This window comes from Oncorhynchus clarkii, chromosome 29 (genome assembly GCF_045791955.1).
Source record: "Oncorhynchus clarkii lewisi isolate Uvic-CL-2024 chromosome 29, UVic_Ocla_1.0, whole genome shotgun sequence".
In the NCBI taxonomy this organism is placed as follows: Eukaryota; Metazoa; Chordata; class Actinopteri; order Salmoniformes; family Salmonidae; genus Oncorhynchus; species Oncorhynchus clarkii.
In genome coordinates this window covers 20,533,181-20,550,462 of record NC_092175.1, presented here as the reverse complement: position 1 = coordinate 20,550,462, position 17,282 = coordinate 20,533,181, and the positions used below count along the sequence as shown (strand labels likewise).

Here is a 17,282-nt window from a genome sequence, read left to right as displayed (position 1 = left end):
ATGTCAGTTACTACAGCGAGTGAAATCACTGCAACACTTAACAAAGAGCTGTAGTTAGTTTCAGAATGGGTGGCAGAGAATAAGTTAGTCCTAAATATAAAATCATTCAATAAACCATAAACCTCAACTAAATATTGTAATACATAATATGAAAATGTAGTAAGTCGAGTTGAATAAACTTTTTGGAATAACCTGCTTGGATTGTAAACTGCTTGGATTGTAAACTGTCATGATCAAAACACATTGATACAACAGTAGCTAAGATGGGGAGACATCTGTCCGTAATAAAGCGCTATTCTGCCTTCTTAACAACACTATCAAGAAGGCAGGTACTACAGGCTCTAGTTTTGTCACACCTGGACTACTCTTCAGTCATGTGGTTAGGTGCCACAAAATTACACTTGGCTCAGCACAGGGCAGCACGGCTGGCCCTTAAATGTACATGGAGAGCTAAAAGTAACAATATGCATGTACATCTCTCATGGCTCAAAGTAGAAGAGAGACTGACTTCATCACTACTTGTTTTCGTAAGAAGTGTTGACATGCTGAATGCACCGAGGTGTCTGTTTAAACTACTAGCACACAGATTGGACACCCATGCATACCCCACAAGACATGCCACCAAAGGTCTATTCACAATCCCCAAGTCAAGAACCGACTATGGGAGGTGCACAGTGCTACATAGATCCGTGGCTACACACACGTACATATGGATGTTGTATTGTAAGTATACGATGGTGGAGCAGTGACCTGAGGGAACCCACTAAATGTATTGGGGAAAGTGTTTTGAAGTGTAATGTCATGTAATATTTTATATTGTATATTAATGCCTTAATGTTGCAGGACCCCAGGAAGAGTAGGCGCTGTCTTGGCAGGAACCAATGGGGATCCTTAATCAATACAAATAGTACAGGTGTCTTCTTTTTTAAAGCCCATGACCAGGTGTGTGAGGTGTATACTTTTGTTTCAAAGTAGATTTGTTTAAGACTACCAAGAAACACTGTCTGACCCTGACTTGGCCCACTGCAGTAAAAGGTTACATGCAGTATGTTTTTCATATTGGACATACATACTGGACCGTACATCATTTCCTGTACTTTGTCGCAGTAAAAGGTGGTCCATTTTATTCAGGTGCACTTCTGCTTTCCAAATCCACAGACTTTACACCCCCAGCAGTGTGTAAACATACATGCTACAAATCCTACCCTGTTGGGCTAATTGCTGTTCAAGGTAACCTTTGACCATCTGAAATGTCTCTTATTTCAAGGTTGAGATCTTTCCTATTCTTGTCATAAACCACTGCCTTGTTATTACAAATGAGAAAATCAAGTCTGTGAATATAATGTAGCTAATTTTCTAAGAAATTAACGAGAAGCAAAGTCCTCTAAATGAGCAGTAACATGCTGGGGATTTGGATTTTGGATTTGAAAAGCAGAATTGCTCCTGAGTAGAACGGATCCCCCTTTTACTGCGACACAATATACAGAAGATTGTGTACAGTTCAATAAATGATAGGATTACACACAACAATATGTTTTCATCACATAATATCTTATAGACATACTTTGAATAATTATTTGTAATATAACTAGTGTAAAATGTATTGATAATTGTGTCAATGTTCCATCATTTTCACCCAACTGTTTTATTTACAAAGTACACGGGACGGGACTTTTATTCTGAAGGATTCCAAAATGACCCGGAAAAGCTTAGTTAGTCTTGCCTGCTTGACAGCGATTGCAGTCTCAACGGAACAATCGCTGATAAATTTAAAAAGGCTGCAGACCGATACAAACCTGCGCTTCTAAAATAATTTAAACTATTTTTTTTCCCTGTTAAAACGTAGGTTATCGTTATATGGTAAAAAAAAAACCATTACATGTAAATACAATTTAGATAGCTACCATTGATTATTCCGATTACATAAAACAAAGGTATTAACTAAAGCTTGGAGCTAATGCAAGCCAAATAGCTAGCTATGTTGGTAATGCTAGGCTAAATTGCAAGCTAGCTAACGTTATAGGGTAGATAGCTAGCTAGGTATGTTTGCCAGAGGTTGTAGACACGGACTGTAGCGTTGCTAATGCTGACTAGCTAGCTAGAAACTACGGGCAGGAACGTTAGAACATCCTCGCTAGAAAAGCACAAATAACTTCCACTTCCAACGAGCTGTATTTATTATGTTCTATATAGCCAGGAGGCGTATTTAGCTAACTGTTATGTAGCCAACGTTATACTCCGCATGATAGGTAGCTGGATTCAAGGTTTATTGTGGATCAGATAATCAAAAGCTTTTTTTTTTTCTCTTATCAAGATCCTGAGCCGAGGTATCGTCGATAGGCTTTTCTGCAAGCAACCACGGACAGTTAACGTTAGCTAACACGTTACTGAACACAACGCCGGCATGTTTAATCCACACCACCACCAACAGCACCAACAACAGCAACAGTTTCACCATCATCTGCGGCAGCTTCAGCAACTGTTCCAGCACCAGCCCCCTCCGCCGCCTCCTCCACCACAACCCCAACCCCCTCCATCGCACCATGTTCCACATCACCATCAAAGAGGACGGTAAGAAATGTGAACTCGAGGTCGTGGATATAAGGCCCTAAATCTGACTTGTTAGCAACAGCTTCTAAAATCAGACAAGCAGTATAATGTTTCGCTTGGATTACATTTGCCAGGGGTGCGTTCAGTCGAATATGATCTAGATATATCTTCCTCTGGTTCAGTTGATTCAACGTTGCCTAACTGTTTTAGACAAGCTTTCCCAAACGCTGAAAGCCATTCTACAGGGGGCTGCATTCAGTACAAGAGAACGGTGTTTAATAATACGGAAAAGACACTACTGAACAACCTGTTCAAGAACGGTGTGATTATGGTGGCCCAGAGGGAGATGTGTTTGGTCTATGCTGCATTTAGTTTTGCGATTTAAAATGGTCACACACATATTGATCAGGCCACACCCACCAAACGGGAGTAGAAGTACCTCAAAGGCTGGGTTGTAGTCATTAAACCAAAGCAAACAGTTGCAACATAAGCAAGTTGATATTGGACAAATTCAGATAGGCCCCTCATTTGATTCCTAGTGAATACACACCCCTGTTGAAGAACAGTGCGCACCATTTTGGGGAAACTTGTTGTTCAGTACCAATGGATGCTGCTGTGGGGAGGAAGGCCTGCATTGCTTGCTGTTTGGGGTTTTAGGCTGGGTTTCTGTTTTGCACTTTGTGGCAACGGTTGATGTAAAAAGGGCTTTATAAATACATTTGATAATAATGGGTGGAACGGCGCCAATGGAATGGCAAACGCATGGAAACCATGAGTTTGATGTATTTGATACCATCCCACAGATTTTGCTCCAGCCATTACCACGAGCCCACCCTCCCCAATTAAGGTACCACCTGTGTAGAGTACCAACTGGCAGGCGACGTAGCAAACGTTGAATCCAAAAAGTTTAAGCAAACTGAACGCACCCCGGTATCAAAGACAATTTTTAAATAAAGAGGCCTAGAAACTCCTAATCCAATAGAAATCTCCGATCACGCTTGTAGACGATGTCATGGCGACGTAAGTCGGCTAAGCTCATGCGCAGAAACACGGTCATCTTGTGCTGAACTGCACATGTGCAGGCCGTTTAATCAAAGTCACTCAAACGTGTCAGTTTGTCACTTTCACAAGGTTGTAGTACACTTTCAGCTACTTAAGACATTGGCTCGAATCTAGGTTTTGCTAGTGCTGAGTAATTTTAGTGCTTTTTGAGGTAGTTTCGGTTCGATAATTAAAAAATTATCACGGTTTTCGATTTCAATACAAATGTTTTACTTTAAATGCACTAAGCATTTTGTGGGTTGAATGCTGAACAACACAAAATTAAACAATTCGTAATATGTCGCATGATGGTAGTGACTGCCTATTAGTGCTTATCAATTATTAACCATCTTTTATTCACATTACAGTTGTGTATATCACATTTGTTTTATTTGATGAGTTTATTTCATTCCAACTCAACTCATCTCTATAGAGCTGCTGTCTGACAAAATCGCTATTTTTAGTAGTTCATCAAAATAAATAAGGCATACTTTTATGACTGCTGAATGCCAACTATCAATCTCTTAATCATGTATTTTCAGGTAGAGATAGCTCGTGAAGCAACTGCTCTCTATCTCTCTTGGTCGTGCATTCTTCTCTCCATCTCTGTGTCTGCTCCACACAGTCTGGACCAGTAGACATGCAATGGATTATGGTCATTGTTAATTACCATGTTTTCTGCGCTAAACTATGTCTAATATTGGCCTGTTGGAAACTACAACTTGCTATTACATCGCACAGTTCGGGCTTGCGCTGTTTGATCGCTAGGGAAACTGCTTTGCGCTGACAGAAGGGGGGGAAAAACAGAACAAAATGCAATTCAAATAATTGACTGATGTCTGTCAATTAGTTGTTTAACAAACGAAAAAATAACTAACATTTTGGTTAATCACTCATTACTAGGTTTTGCCATTTAGATGTTGAGAAAATTAAATAAGGCCACATTTTTAATTTCACAATTCACATACCCCCCCCCCCCCAATTCTATTGAATTAAACGTTGCACACCTTTCTGTCCTGCTGAACGCACCTCACATTGTCTTTGTATGAATAGTATCTGTTATTGAAAATTACACTGGCCAACTGTTCCAAACTCTGTGGCTGTATTATGTTTAGATATAAATACTGCTTTGTAATTAATGCCCATTGGCTCTGTGGCTCTGTGATCACCAGGGCCATGGCTGGACCAGGCCCTGCTCCTCCACCTCCCCGTATGGTCAACCTGGCTGCCCAGGCCACCATCATTGCCCCCAACCCAATGTTACAAGGGGCTCTAATGATGCAGCAGATGCAAGGTGAGAGCATTTCAGAATGTCAGCAAATGTACAGACAAGTAGATTGACATATGTTTCCAATATGGTATCACATCTTTATATCTACGTCGCTGGTGTGTACGTGCAAAAGGGCTCCCGGGTGGCGCAGCGGTCTGAGGCACTGCATTTCAGTGTAAGAGGAGTCACTGCAGACACCCTGGTTTGATTCTTGGCTGTATCACAACAGGCCATGATTGGGAGTCCCATAGGGCAGCGCACAATTGGCCCAGCATCCTTTTGGGTTAGGACTTGGCCGGGGTAGGCCGTCATTGTAAATAAGAATTTGTTCTTAACTGAGTTGCCTAGTGGAATAAAGATTAAATAAAATAAATAAATATTAAAAGCTGTATGGGTCTCTGCACTGTTAACATTGATTTGGTGTTCCTTATCACTCCAAAGGCCACCTGATAGAAACTATGACCCCATTTAGATCTTTCTCCTCATACTCATCCCCCATCTCCGCCTCTCCCACCTCTCTCCTTCCCTCATACTCATCCCCCATCTCCACCTCTCCCACCTCTCTCTCCTTCCCTCATACTCATCCCCCATCTCTGCCTCTCCCACCTCTCTCCTTCCCTCATACTCATCCCCCATATCCACCTCTCCCACCTCTCTCCTTCCCTCATACTCATCCCCCATCTCTACCTCTCCCACCTCTCTCCTTCCCTCATACTCATCCCCCATCTCCACCTCTCCCACCTCTCTCCTTCCCTCATACTCATCCCCCATCTCTGCCTCTCCCACCTCTCTCCTTCCCTCATACTCATCCCCCATCTCCGCCTCTCCCACCTCTCTCCTTCCCTCATACTCATCCCCCATCTCTGCCTCTCCCACCTCTCTCCTTCCCTCATACTCATCCCCATCTCTGTCTCTCCCACCTCTCTCTCCTTCCCTCATACTCATTCCCCATCTCCACCTCTCCCACCTCTCTCTCCTTCCCTCATACTCATCCCCCATCTCTGACTCTCCCACCTCTCTCTCCTTCCCTCATACTCATCCCCCATCTCTGCCTCTCCCACCTCTCTCTCCTTATTTCTCTGGCTTTCCAGGTAGCATGCGTGGCTTTACAGCGAGCGGGCAGCAGTTCACCCAGTTCTTTGCTGCGGGGGCCCGGTCCTCTCTCCTGGGGCCTGTACCCATGGGCATGTCCATGAAGAATCCCCACATGGGCTTCCCTGCCCGACACTACCATCCCCACACCCGCTACTACAACAACAACAATGTAATTACAACCTCTATTTCATTATGGAGAACTACAAGGCACTGAGCACCCACTCTGAGCAGTTTCTGGTTGAGTTTTAGTCTGAGTTGTTAAGATTGCTTTGATTGTCTTGAAACTGTGGGACAATGTTATGAGGCTTAAAGGGGAAATCCACTCAAACTATCTTTCTGTATTGTTTTCATTAGTCCACTGTTTGATACATTGCCAAAATGTTTTGCGTGTCAGCAGTCAAGTTTTCAAGATATTGGACTTTCAAGAAGCAAAGTGTCACCTGCCACATCATGATTAGGCAAAATGCGTATTCAGTGTATTCGCAAAATATTCAGACCGTTTCCATGTTTTCTTACGTCACAGCCTTATTCTAAAATCGATGAGGAAAAAAACTATTTCATCTAAACACAATACCACATAATGACAAAACAAAAACATTTCCGTAAGTATTCAGACCATTTACTCAGTACTTTTCTGCAGCATCTTTGGCAGTGATTACAGCCTCGAGTCTGCTTGGGTAGGACGCTACAAGCTTGGCATACCTATATTTGAAGAGTTTCTCCCATTCTTCTCTGCAGATCTTCTCAAGCTCTGTCAGGTTGGATGGGGAGTGTCACTGCACATCTATGTTCAGGTCTCTCCGGAGATGTTGCAATGGGTTCTAGTCCTGGCTCTGGCTGTACATTCAAAGACTTGTCCTGAAGCCACTCCTACTTTGTCTTGGCTGTGTGCTTAGGGTCGTTGTCCAGTTGGAAGGAGAACCTTCGCCCCAGTCTGAGGTCCTGAGCTCTCTGGGCTCTCTGGATCAGGTTTTCATCCAGGATCTCTCTGCACTTTGCTCCGTTCATCTTTCACTTGATCTTGATTAGTCTCCCAGTCCCTGCCGCTGAAAAACATCCTCACAGCCTGATGCTGCCACCACCATGCTTCACCGGAGGGATGGTGCCAGGTTTCCTCCAGACGTGCCGCTTGGCATTCAGCCCAAAGAGTACAATCTTGGTTCCATCAGACCAGAGAATCTTGTTTCTCATGGTCTGAGAGTCTTTAGGTGCCTTTCGGCAAACTCCAAGCAGGCTGTCATGTGCCTTTTACTGAGGAGTGGCTTCCTTCTGGCCACTCTACCATAAAGGCCTGAATGTATAGCAAAGGGTCTGAATACTTAAATATGGTATTTCTGTTTTTTATTTTTAATACATTTGCATTGTTTTTCGCTTTGTCATTATAGTGTGTGTTGATAAAGAAATGTTTTATTTCATCCGTTTTAGAATAAGGCTGTGAAGGGATCTGAATCATTTCCGAATGCACTGTTCTACTGAAATGCTCAAATAACACTTCTTAGTCCTCTATACCTGTTTCACACGTTAACTGTTGCTGATTGCTGAGGGAGCAGTTGATTGGTTGATCCAATGGCTCACCCTGTCCATGTAGGACTATGCTTCACGGTACCCGGATAGAAAGAGGGAGCAGAGAGCCGGGGGGAGCACAGATAACCAACCTGCAGCCAGCAGGACCCTGCCCAATGACAAGACTCTCAAAGGTAGGACCGTACCTGAGCACTCAACGCCTGCTAGCAACGCCTGCTAGCAACGCCTGCTAGCAACGCCTGCTAGCAACGCCTGCTAGCACTAGTGTTAATTTGGTGTCTTTCCTTTAGAGCTTGTGAAATCTCAGAAGCATGAAAAGGGTTTGTTTTTTTGTTTTTTCCTATGTCTCCTTCTCTGTATGTTTTTTGAGTGGGTGTGAAACATTCAGTATGTGGTTGGAACAGTAGATAGCCTTGTGTCTCCCTCTACCTGCAGATGGAGGAGTGGGAGGGCCAGGTGGACAGGCACGGCCCTCAGTGCAACCTGAGCCCAAGGAGCCAGCACTGAAGAAGCAGAGGACAGAGGGGTAAGTAACACTGTTTTGACTTTAGAGAATATCTCAAGGTCTAGAGCAGTTGGGCAGTTGTTTTGTTTACGTACCTATTCAGATTACACTTAACTGAGTATCCATGTGTTGAGATGAGTCCTTGGAGGGTAGCAGCTTGTAGTGACATGTATCCCCTCCCTGTTCCTTTCTGTCTCAGGTCAGAGGAGACTGTGGAGCAGCCTCCGGAGACAGATGGGGTCCTAGGTGCAGCAGTGCATCAAAGCCCACCAGATGACAGCCAGCTTGAAGGTGAGTGGTCTCGTATACCATCCTAGCCCTTCCATTCCAGCAGCACTTCCACGCCTCCTCCTCCCACCCAGCTACAGCATTGGCCTTTCACATGTGGCCTGGTGGGACTAGTGCTTCCCTTATCTCACCTGGTCTCTCGCTTCCATGAACAGACTGTTTCATTCTGGAGGATGGGAGCACGGCTGGTCCAGAGGCACTTGAGGAAAGCAGAGCAGCCAAGGTGAGTTTTATAATCAGGCTTTACTGAAGACCAAACTGTCAGTGTGATGCTAGATCAGACAGATGGCACCTGATTTCTGCTCCCAAAGTGATATCATGACCTGCTTTAACGGCCCCTCCCTGTGTATGAGCAGGTCCAGAGTGGAGTGTCGGCCATGCCAGCCTCTGAGCAGCTGAGTGGTGAGCGCCAGGCATTTACACCAGGCCTAAAGGACATGGCAGAGGGCAAGGCTGCCTCAGGGGTATTGGAAGGAGGGCAGGAAGAGGGCAAGGAGGGGGGTGATGCTGCAAACAAGTTCTATTGCTACATCTGCACTATCACCTGTCACAACCAGAAGGTAGCGCAAACACACACACACACCCTGGGGGGGTAGAGTGAAATGTGTTTGCTTTTGGATGGTCCAAGGCAAGCACTCAGCTCTACGTATCCGACAGAGGAATCACTCTACCTCATCTCTCTGTATCGCTCTCTCTCCATCTCTCTCTGTATCGCTCTCTCTCCATCTCTCTCTGTATCGCTCGCTCTCCATCTCTCTCTGTATCGCTCGCTCTCCATCTCTCTCTGTATCGCTCGCTCTCCATCTCTCTCTGTATCGCTCGCTCTCCATCTCTCTCTGTATCGCTCGCTCTCCATCTCTCTCTGTATCGCTCGCTCTCCATCTCTCTCTGTATCGCTCTCTCTCCATCTCTCTCTGTATCGCTCGCTCTCCATCTCTCTCTGTATCGCTCGCTCTCCATCTCTCTCTGTATCGCTCGCTCTCCATCTCTCTCTGTATCGCTCTCTCTCCATCTCTCTCTGTATCGCGCTCTCTCCATCTCTCTCTGTATCGCTCTCTCTCCCTCTCTCTGTATCGCTCTCTCTCCATCTCTCGCTGTATCGCTCTCTCGCTGTATCGCTCTCTCTCCATCTCTCTCTGTATCGCTCTCCATCTCTCGCTCTCCGTCTCTCTCTGTATCGCTCGCTCTCCATCTCTCTCTGTATCGCTCGCTCTCCATCTCTCTCTGTATCGCTCGCTCTCCATCTCTCTCTGTATCGCTCGCTCTCCATCTCTCTCTGTATCGCTCGCTCTCCATCTCTCTCTGTATCGCTCGCTCTCCATCTCTCTCTGTATCGCTCGCTCTCCATCTCTCTCTGTATCGCTCGCTCTCCATCTCTCTCTGTATCGCTCGCTCTCCATCTCTCTCTGTATCGCTCGCTCTCCATCTCTCTGTATCGCGCTCTCTCCATCTCTCTCTGTATCGCGCTCTCTCCATCTCTCTCTGTATCGCGCTCTCTCCCTCTCTCTGTATCGCTCTCTCTCCATCTCTCGCTGTATCGCTCTCTCGCTGTATCGCTCTCTCTCCATCTCTCTCTGTATCGCTCTCCATCTCTCGCTCTCCGTCTCTCGCTCTCCGTCTCTCTCTGTATCGCTCGCTCTCCGTCTCTCTCTGTATCGCTCTCTCTGTATCGCTCTCTCTGTATCGCTCTCTGTATTGCTCGCTCTCCATCTCTCTCTGTATCGCTCGCTCTCTGTATCGCTCTCTCTGTATCGCCCTCTCCCTCTCGCTGTATCGCTCTCTCTCCCTCTCGCTGTATCGCTCTCTCTCCCTCTCGCTGTATCGCTCTCTCTCCCTCTCGCTGTATCGCTCTCTCTCCCTCTCGCTGTATCGCTCTCTCTCCCTCTCGCTGTATCGCTCTCTCTCGCTCCCTCTCGCTGTATCGCTCGCTCTCCCTCTCGCTGTTTCGCTCTCTCTCCCTCTCGCTGTTTCGCTCTCTCTCCCTCTCGCTGTTTCGCTCTCTCTCCCTCTCGCTGTTTCGCTCTCTCTCCCTCTCGCTGTATCGCTCTCTCTCCCTCTCGCTGTATCGCTCTCTCTCCCTCTCGCTGTTTCGCTCTCGCTCCATCGCTCTCTCTCCCTCTCGCTCCATCGCTCTCTCTCCCTCTCGCTCCATTTCTTTTTCGTCTTTAGGACTTCCAGAGTCACATGAACAGCCTGGTCCACCAGCAGAGGATGATGGAGATCCAACACATGTCCAGTGCCTGTCTGGTCACCTTGATGCCCCGCGTCCAGGAGTCACTGCAGGGAGGCCGCAGGGACAGCTCCTTCAGGGACGGGTCAGTACTAATGCACGTCATTAGGCACCATACGGATGAAAACTGACCCAAATAGGAAGGGTCTGTCTAAACTTGTCCAATAAGAAACACTTGTTTTCCTTTTCCATTGCAAAATGTTTTGCTCCGGTCTATGAATACGACCCTGATGGTCCTCACAGAGAGAAGAGACCCGGCCTGCAGCGTTGGTGTGCCACCTGCCAATTCCACTACACCAGTACAGTCATGGACCACCGCAGGACCAGTGAGCACAAGCTGACTAGCCGCACCTCCAACCCCTCCTGTACCGTCTGCAAGAGGCACTTCAGGAGCCCACTCCTGTTCCTGGAGCACATGCAGTCCCAGGAGCACAAGCAGAGAGTCGGCGAGGTGTGTCCGCTGGTCTCCTCATCTCTGCCTCGGCAGCGTGTAAATCCATTCAATTCATTACCTTTCTCGCGCCCCAGATGGCGCCCTATTCCTTATATAGTGCACTAACTAGGGAATAGGGTGCCATTTGGGACGCAACCCGTGTCAGCTATTTCCCTCCCCTTATTCACTGTTCTGTGCTCCTCCCACGACAGCTTCGGGAGGAGGGAGGGCCAGCGGCCTTAGCTGAACTGGTTGCCATGGACGAACAGGGCTGTTTTGTAGATGACGGAGATGAGGAGGGGGAGGAAGAGGACGAGGATGATGGTGACCAAAGCAGCTCCCATGGAAAGGTTAGGCGTCTGCTCGTACGTGCTTTGTCGTTCCTCGCTCCTTCTCCCACGTTCACTTTGTCACAGGATCCATACTAGAGACATTTTGAAGTGTTCTCCATGGAACTTCTGTGTGTGTTGGTTTCCATCTGTTTGGTCATGTGTGTGTTTGGTGTGGCAGGAGGGCTGGCCTACCCAGATGGAGGTGGCTTTACTGGAGGACATAGATGAAGATGAGGAATATGACCCTGACACGGTGTACGGTGAGTGACACACTCTACCAGGGGTCATTGTTTTTTTTATCTCACCTTTATTTAACCAGGTAGGCCAGTTGAGAGCAAGTTCTCATTTGCAACTGTGACCTGGCCAAGATAAAACAAAGCAGTGCGACAAAAACAACAACACAGAGTTACACATAAACAAACATGCAGTCAATAACACAATAGAAAAATCTATGTACAGCGTGTGCAAATGTAGAAGAGTAGGGAGGTAAGGCAATAAATAGGCCATGGAGGTGAAATAATTACAATTTAGCATTAACAGTGGAGTGATAGATGTGCAAATAGAGATACTGGGGTGCAAGAGGATAAGTAACAATATGGGGATGAGGTAGTTGGGTGTGCTATTTACAAATTGGCTGTGAACAGGTACAGTGATCAGTAAGCTGCTCTGACAGCTGATGCTTAAAGTTAGAGAGGGAGATATAAGACTTCAGTGATTTTTGCAATTAGTTCCAGTCATTGGCAGCAGAGAACTGGAAGGAAAGGCGGCCTAAGTAAGTGTTGGCTTTGGGGATTGTCTCACCACACACCAGTCACTGTCTTGAAAAGCCATTTCGAATCAATCATTTTTCTGTTCATGTTATTTGTATATTGCACATTATGATTTTGTCATGTGCCATTCCATTTTCATTGACTAACAGTACCTCTCTCTGCTCATCTCCCAGGTTCAAGCTTTGTGGTTCCCGTGGCTGGGTTCCTCTGTAGAATCTGCCAGCACTTCTACCATTTTGAGTCTTCAGCCCGCCACTCGCACTGCAAGTCACTCAAACACTTTGAGAACCTCAAGGTTGGTTGATTAATCGCACATACTGTGTATGAATTAAGACGCTACCCACACAACATTTACGGGTTTGCCTACGGTTGTCTGTCTATTGCAGTCATCGGCGTTAAATCCTATACGCTTGTGCCTTCTCTCCCTTACAGAAGTACAGGGCCTTGCGTAGCCAGAAGGATGGGACATTGGAACCTACTCCCGTGGACGGAGATGCAGAGTGTGACAGTAACCACAGCCTGCCTTCAGAGGTCCTCGGCAGCCCTGCCTTACTGCCGCCCACCACCGCGCTGAGGCCCTCTCAGCCCTGCCCTCAACCCCAGGACAACACTCCCTCAGCCTCATCTTTATCCCAGCAGCACCTCGCCACTACCAGCACCCCTACCACCACCAGCACGAAGGGGACCCTGGGCCAAGCCACCCCAGAGCAGCAGAGCCTAGCTGGGCCTGAGGACAAGGAGGAAGAGCCAACCCTAGACCTAGGACCAGTCACAGAAGACACAGAGGAGGAGCCAGTCACGGGAGAGACGGAAGAGGAGGCAGCTGCCCAAGAGGAGAAGCTGGGCGACGGGAACGCAAAGGGGGGATCCAAAAGAAGGTCTGGGAGGACAACACAGAGACGTTGAGAGAGTGGAAGAAAAAGATGATATCCAGTACAATCGCTACCCTAGGACAGGGTCGGTTAGTTTGGGACAGGATCCCCCACCTCCTTTTCTGTATAGCTCAATGGACCAAGAAAAGAACACCCTGGCAACTCAAAACCAGGGCTCCTCCTGGCATACCTCGTGTTTCATTTTTTTTTTTTATAACACAACCACAACTAGATACAGATGTATTTCTAACAGGCGTTCAGTTAAACCTGACTGAAGAGGAGAACCGTCGGGGAAACAACGTGTGGACGTTTTGTGTTTCTATCATAAAGTGTTAAGTCAAGTGAAAACACAGGTCAAGCTTAGTTCAACAACACGTTGTGTTCAATCTAACTCCGTAACACATTGTAGCCAAGTTTAGGAAGGAAGTGGTGTTGTTTTAGTCCAGGCATTTCCCATAAAGCTAACAATGCTTTGTCAAGCTTTTAGTGAGACTTAGAATGTAGCATTTTAGCAGTTGACTTTTATCTGGATAACAAAAAAAATGTGAGGGGGGTGGGAACTAAACGTTTAAAAAGTAAACTGTACTTTTGTTTGAATGTCGAGTAACGATGACCCTTGATTTGATCCTAGCTTTGTTGAAGTGTTACTGTCCTTGACATTTTTTTTTTACACAAACTGAACTGAACTGTAATGGAGATTTCTTGGGATGTGTTAGCAGGCGAAGGGATAGGTTAGAGGGGGGGTTCAAAGGGGATAAGTCCGAACTGCTTTGTCTATTTTGCTCAGATACACCGTGAGCTACTGTTTTCCCATCATCACTGTACTACTAAAGTCATTCTGACTTGTTTAGCTCTTTAACCCTGTGGTTGCTGAAACTCTGACTAAATCCCACTGGTGTTGCGCCTAAGTTGCACATGAACCTCCAAAAGGCTGAGCTATTAGCTCATATGGCTTTGTCAAGACTGGGAGAATTTTTTTGGTCAGTAGTGTTTCTGCAATGTTAGGAAGCAGTACATGCTTTTAGTGAGCCTTAGAATGTAGCTTCTCTTACTGAAAGTCTCATAATGTTGTGAAAGTGCTGGAGTAGACAAATCCTAAGACCATTAACAGTTCCTTTAGAGTTGGCTGAGAAAAGATTATCTTTGCCATAGTTTGTTCTCCACTGAGAACCAGTTTTATGCAAAGGTAAGTGATCACTTATATTTTTCCTCAGTTGTGAGCATTAGGTCTGCCTATTGCCAGTTGATATGATGGGTGGATTTCCAAAGCCTGTCGCCCCATTAATATTTACAATTTCAAATGTCCTGCAATGTTGCATTAACATAGTTTACACATCACAACACAAACATGACACTAAAAGAGTTGAGTAGTTTTGTGCTTGTTTTCCAACCTTTTAAATTGCGTCTTTACTTCGTTCTTTTTTTCCCACACACATCTTGTAAGCTCCAGTACACTTGACTAGTAGAGTTGTTTTCATTGGAGTAGAATTGTCCGTACAGGAATTGCATGGCAGTGTTGTCACCTTTCAACTGGGTAACCTAACATCAAGGTTATTATCAACACCAATGAAGTGGAATGATAGGACTTTTGAGTTTTTCCTAACCATGAGACATGCCTGGGTGAAACTCGGGGCCCTAACTGGTCAGGAAAAACTCTTGGCCCCTGGCATGGAGAATTAAGTGTCTTTTCCCCAGTGATAGTCAATTAGTGAAGCAGACTAGCAGTTAAAGAAACTGATAACCAGCAGCTCTGATTTTGAAGAGCACCAATAGAAGGAATGGAATCATTCACCCGCTTGTGATCTCAAATTAAATATGATTTGTCACATGCGCTGAATACCACGGGTGTCGACTTCACAGTGAAATGCTCATCAGCCCTTCCAAACAATGCAGTTAGAAATAGTCCACAAGAAGAATAAAATACACAAGGATGGAGATCTATTCATGGTCCATCACAAGACATGGATAGGCATTTGTCACGGATCTACTGGTGAGGAGACTTCTCTACCTGAATATAGGATGTTTAAGTTGTAGACAGAACTACACAAAACTAAGAAGTAATGTAGCACTCCACAGATAAGTCACCAATCACAGCAAGTGGAAATAGCCACTTTGATTCCTTGAAAGAAGAAAATAATCTTTCCCGTCCAGATTGTACTTTAAGTGAATGGCCAGTTTTATTAGTTAACCTGCACAGAGGAAGAGCAGATACATATTGGTTTTGATGAAGGTAAGCGCAGTTGTCTGCAAGATTCTGGTTCCGGTCCCACTGAAATATTACAGGACCAGAGCGTGATGAAAATGGTCATTTAAGAGACATTTCAAACAAATCTGTATGTTTCTTAATGTATTTTTATTCAACAAATGACAAACTCAGATGAACAAAATAGTTGTTTTCTAGCAGCTAGAAGTTTCTTGTATTTTTTGGGGGATGTTTTCTGTATTGGGTTCCTTTTAATTTATAAATAAAATATGACTATTGCCTCACTTGAATATATCACACCTGTTCATTTTTTGAAATGTTTTAGAGAGCTAGTGCTATAAGTTAGCAATTCTCAAGATGTCACACTCAGTAACATTAAATATACTGTATTTATACCTGGCTAACAAAAACAGAATAGGAAAAAGTGGAACACAGCACAAAACATTAATCTCTTCTTGCACATCACTGAAAAACATTGACCAATGAAAGTCACAGAATTTGGAATATTGTATTATTGCTGTAAAGGTAGTTTCCCCACAAGGAGGTAAATATTGACTACAAACAACCAGTTATGTCGATCACTCAGCTCATTCCACATGCTTTCACCCCATACCAAGCACAGGGATAAATACATACTATTGTATCATTTGAGGACTGTATACAGGTAGCTAAACATTAGTATACATCGTATGTGGTGGTGGATACGTGTTGGCATAAAGTAATCACTTCAACACACAGAATGAACTGTCAGCTTTTGGCTAATTTACCTTCTCCTGTGAGGAACCATTTTAAGATTTCAACAGCAGAGTGTGGATTCATAAGCACTACATGTAAGGGACAGAAAAGGACAAACCCTATTCACACTTATCTAAGTGTTGACACACCACACAGAAACACTTGAGGAAATATGCTCATATAGATGGAAGGAATGTTGTTGATTTGTATGAGAAGATCTCTAGTCAAGCTTTGTCCTCTCACTCTCCGCCCTTCTCCCCTTCAGTGGCTGGAGAATCCTGGTCTGGGAACAATTTCTCCTCTCCTGGGGGTGTAGCAGTGGTCAGCTGACCTCTGAACTCCTGCCTGGCCTGCCGGTTAGACTCCAACAGTTCATGTAGTTTGCCATTCAGGGAGTCGTTGCGTTCCTCCAGGTCATCCAGGCAGGAGTTGATCTGATCCAGCATAGTGTTGATGGCTGCATACTCTGCCAAACGAGAGTGATGTGAGAACAGAAACAATGCAAGTCCTAACAGACAAATACAGGCACTCTTTTGACTTACCTATGTAGACAGCGGATAATGAGAATACACACACACAGTATAGTATCCCTTAGTCACAGGTGAAGAGATGACATTGACATCTGAAACATACCAGTATTACCTTCTTCGTTGAATTCATCTTCATCCTCAATGATGCCATCGTCACTTGGGATGTTAGGATCTCCATTTGGTCCAGACATATTGTTGCTTACGTATAATTAACTACACTAAAATGAAATAGGGAAGGATGCGTTAGCTAGCTAGGCATAGCCCATAGCATTGATAGTAGCTAACTTAACAACAGATGCTAGTTGACTTATATTACTATGTTCATCACCAGTGTACTTGACATATAAGAGTGGGTTCTAACAGAAAATTCCGCTGAAAAAGTTAAAATGACAATCGTAATGCACAAATTGGATTTTGCTTAACTGCAACCGCAAGTGTCTTTGGTCTAACCTGTCACGCACTGTCAGCTGACTGATAACAATATTAGTCGTCGCTAGTTACCACAACCATAAAGTCCTAAACCTCGCCCAATTATATGTATATATTTTTTAAGGATTTTAAATCTAACCTTAACCACTCTGTTAACCTTATTCCTAACCTTAAATTAAGACCAAAAAGCACATTTATACTTTCATATATTTTTACGATATAGCCAATTTATCCTTTGTGGTTGCGGTAATTAGTGGAAACCGAAACAAGCTGCCGGAAATGATGCCTTGACGCAATGTCCAAAAATTGTTTTTCAAATACTTCAATAAATCTACATCTACAATATATCTGTCCTTGTAATGATGAGTATAAAAACATCTAATGTTGCATGTGTATCAGACTGGAACACAATATCAGGATCGATAGATTCACATCAGGCAGTTTTGTGGCCAGTTTCGTGATGTCTATCTTGTGA

The 17,282-nt window shown here is 44.9% G+C and overlaps 2 protein-coding genes across 4 annotated transcripts; one reads left to right on the top strand and one right to left on the bottom strand.

Annotated features, from left to right (window-relative positions):
- Nucleotides 1–1,711: 1,711 nt before the first annotated feature.
- Nucleotides 1,712–15,255, top strand: LOC139387951 (cdkn1a interacting zinc finger protein 1a). Of its 2 annotated transcripts, none has more exons than XM_071134352.1 (15): nucleotides 1,712–1,860; nucleotides 2,315–2,571; nucleotides 4,764–4,885; nucleotides 5,953–6,125; nucleotides 7,545–7,653; nucleotides 7,916–8,006; nucleotides 8,185–8,276; nucleotides 8,429–8,496; nucleotides 8,630–8,833; nucleotides 10,443–10,588; nucleotides 10,747–10,954; nucleotides 11,149–11,286; nucleotides 11,447–11,528; nucleotides 12,212–12,333; nucleotides 12,471–15,255. In XM_071134352.1, the coding sequence occupies exons 2-15, from the start codon at nucleotides 2,405–2,407 to the stop codon at nucleotides 12,942–12,944; spliced, it is 2,196 nt and encodes a 731-aa protein (XP_070990453.1). In that variant the 5' UTR covers nucleotides 1,712–1,860; nucleotides 2,315–2,404; the 3' UTR covers nucleotides 12,945–15,255. The 2 variants fall into 2 exon arrangements, with proteins under 2 accessions (XP_070990453.1, XP_070990452.1); XM_071134351.1 differs by having other exon boundaries at nucleotides 1,716–1,842.
- LOC139387952 (bublin coiled coil protein) lies at nucleotides 15,247–17,074 on the bottom strand. 2 transcript variants are annotated; one of them, XM_071134354.1, is made up of 2 exons: nucleotides 16,491–17,074; nucleotides 15,247–16,314 (listed from the first exon to the last, which is right to left on the bottom strand). In XM_071134354.1, exons 1-2 carry the CDS (start codon nucleotides 16,567–16,569, stop codon nucleotides 16,088–16,090), a joined length of 306 nt encoding a protein of 101 aa, XP_070990455.1. In that variant the 5' UTR covers nucleotides 16,570–17,074; the 3' UTR covers nucleotides 15,247–16,087. The 2 variants fall into 2 exon arrangements, with proteins under 2 accessions (XP_070990455.1, XP_070990454.1); XM_071134353.1 differs by having other exon boundaries at nucleotides 16,482–17,059.
- Nucleotides 17,075–17,282: the final 208 nt, after the last annotated feature.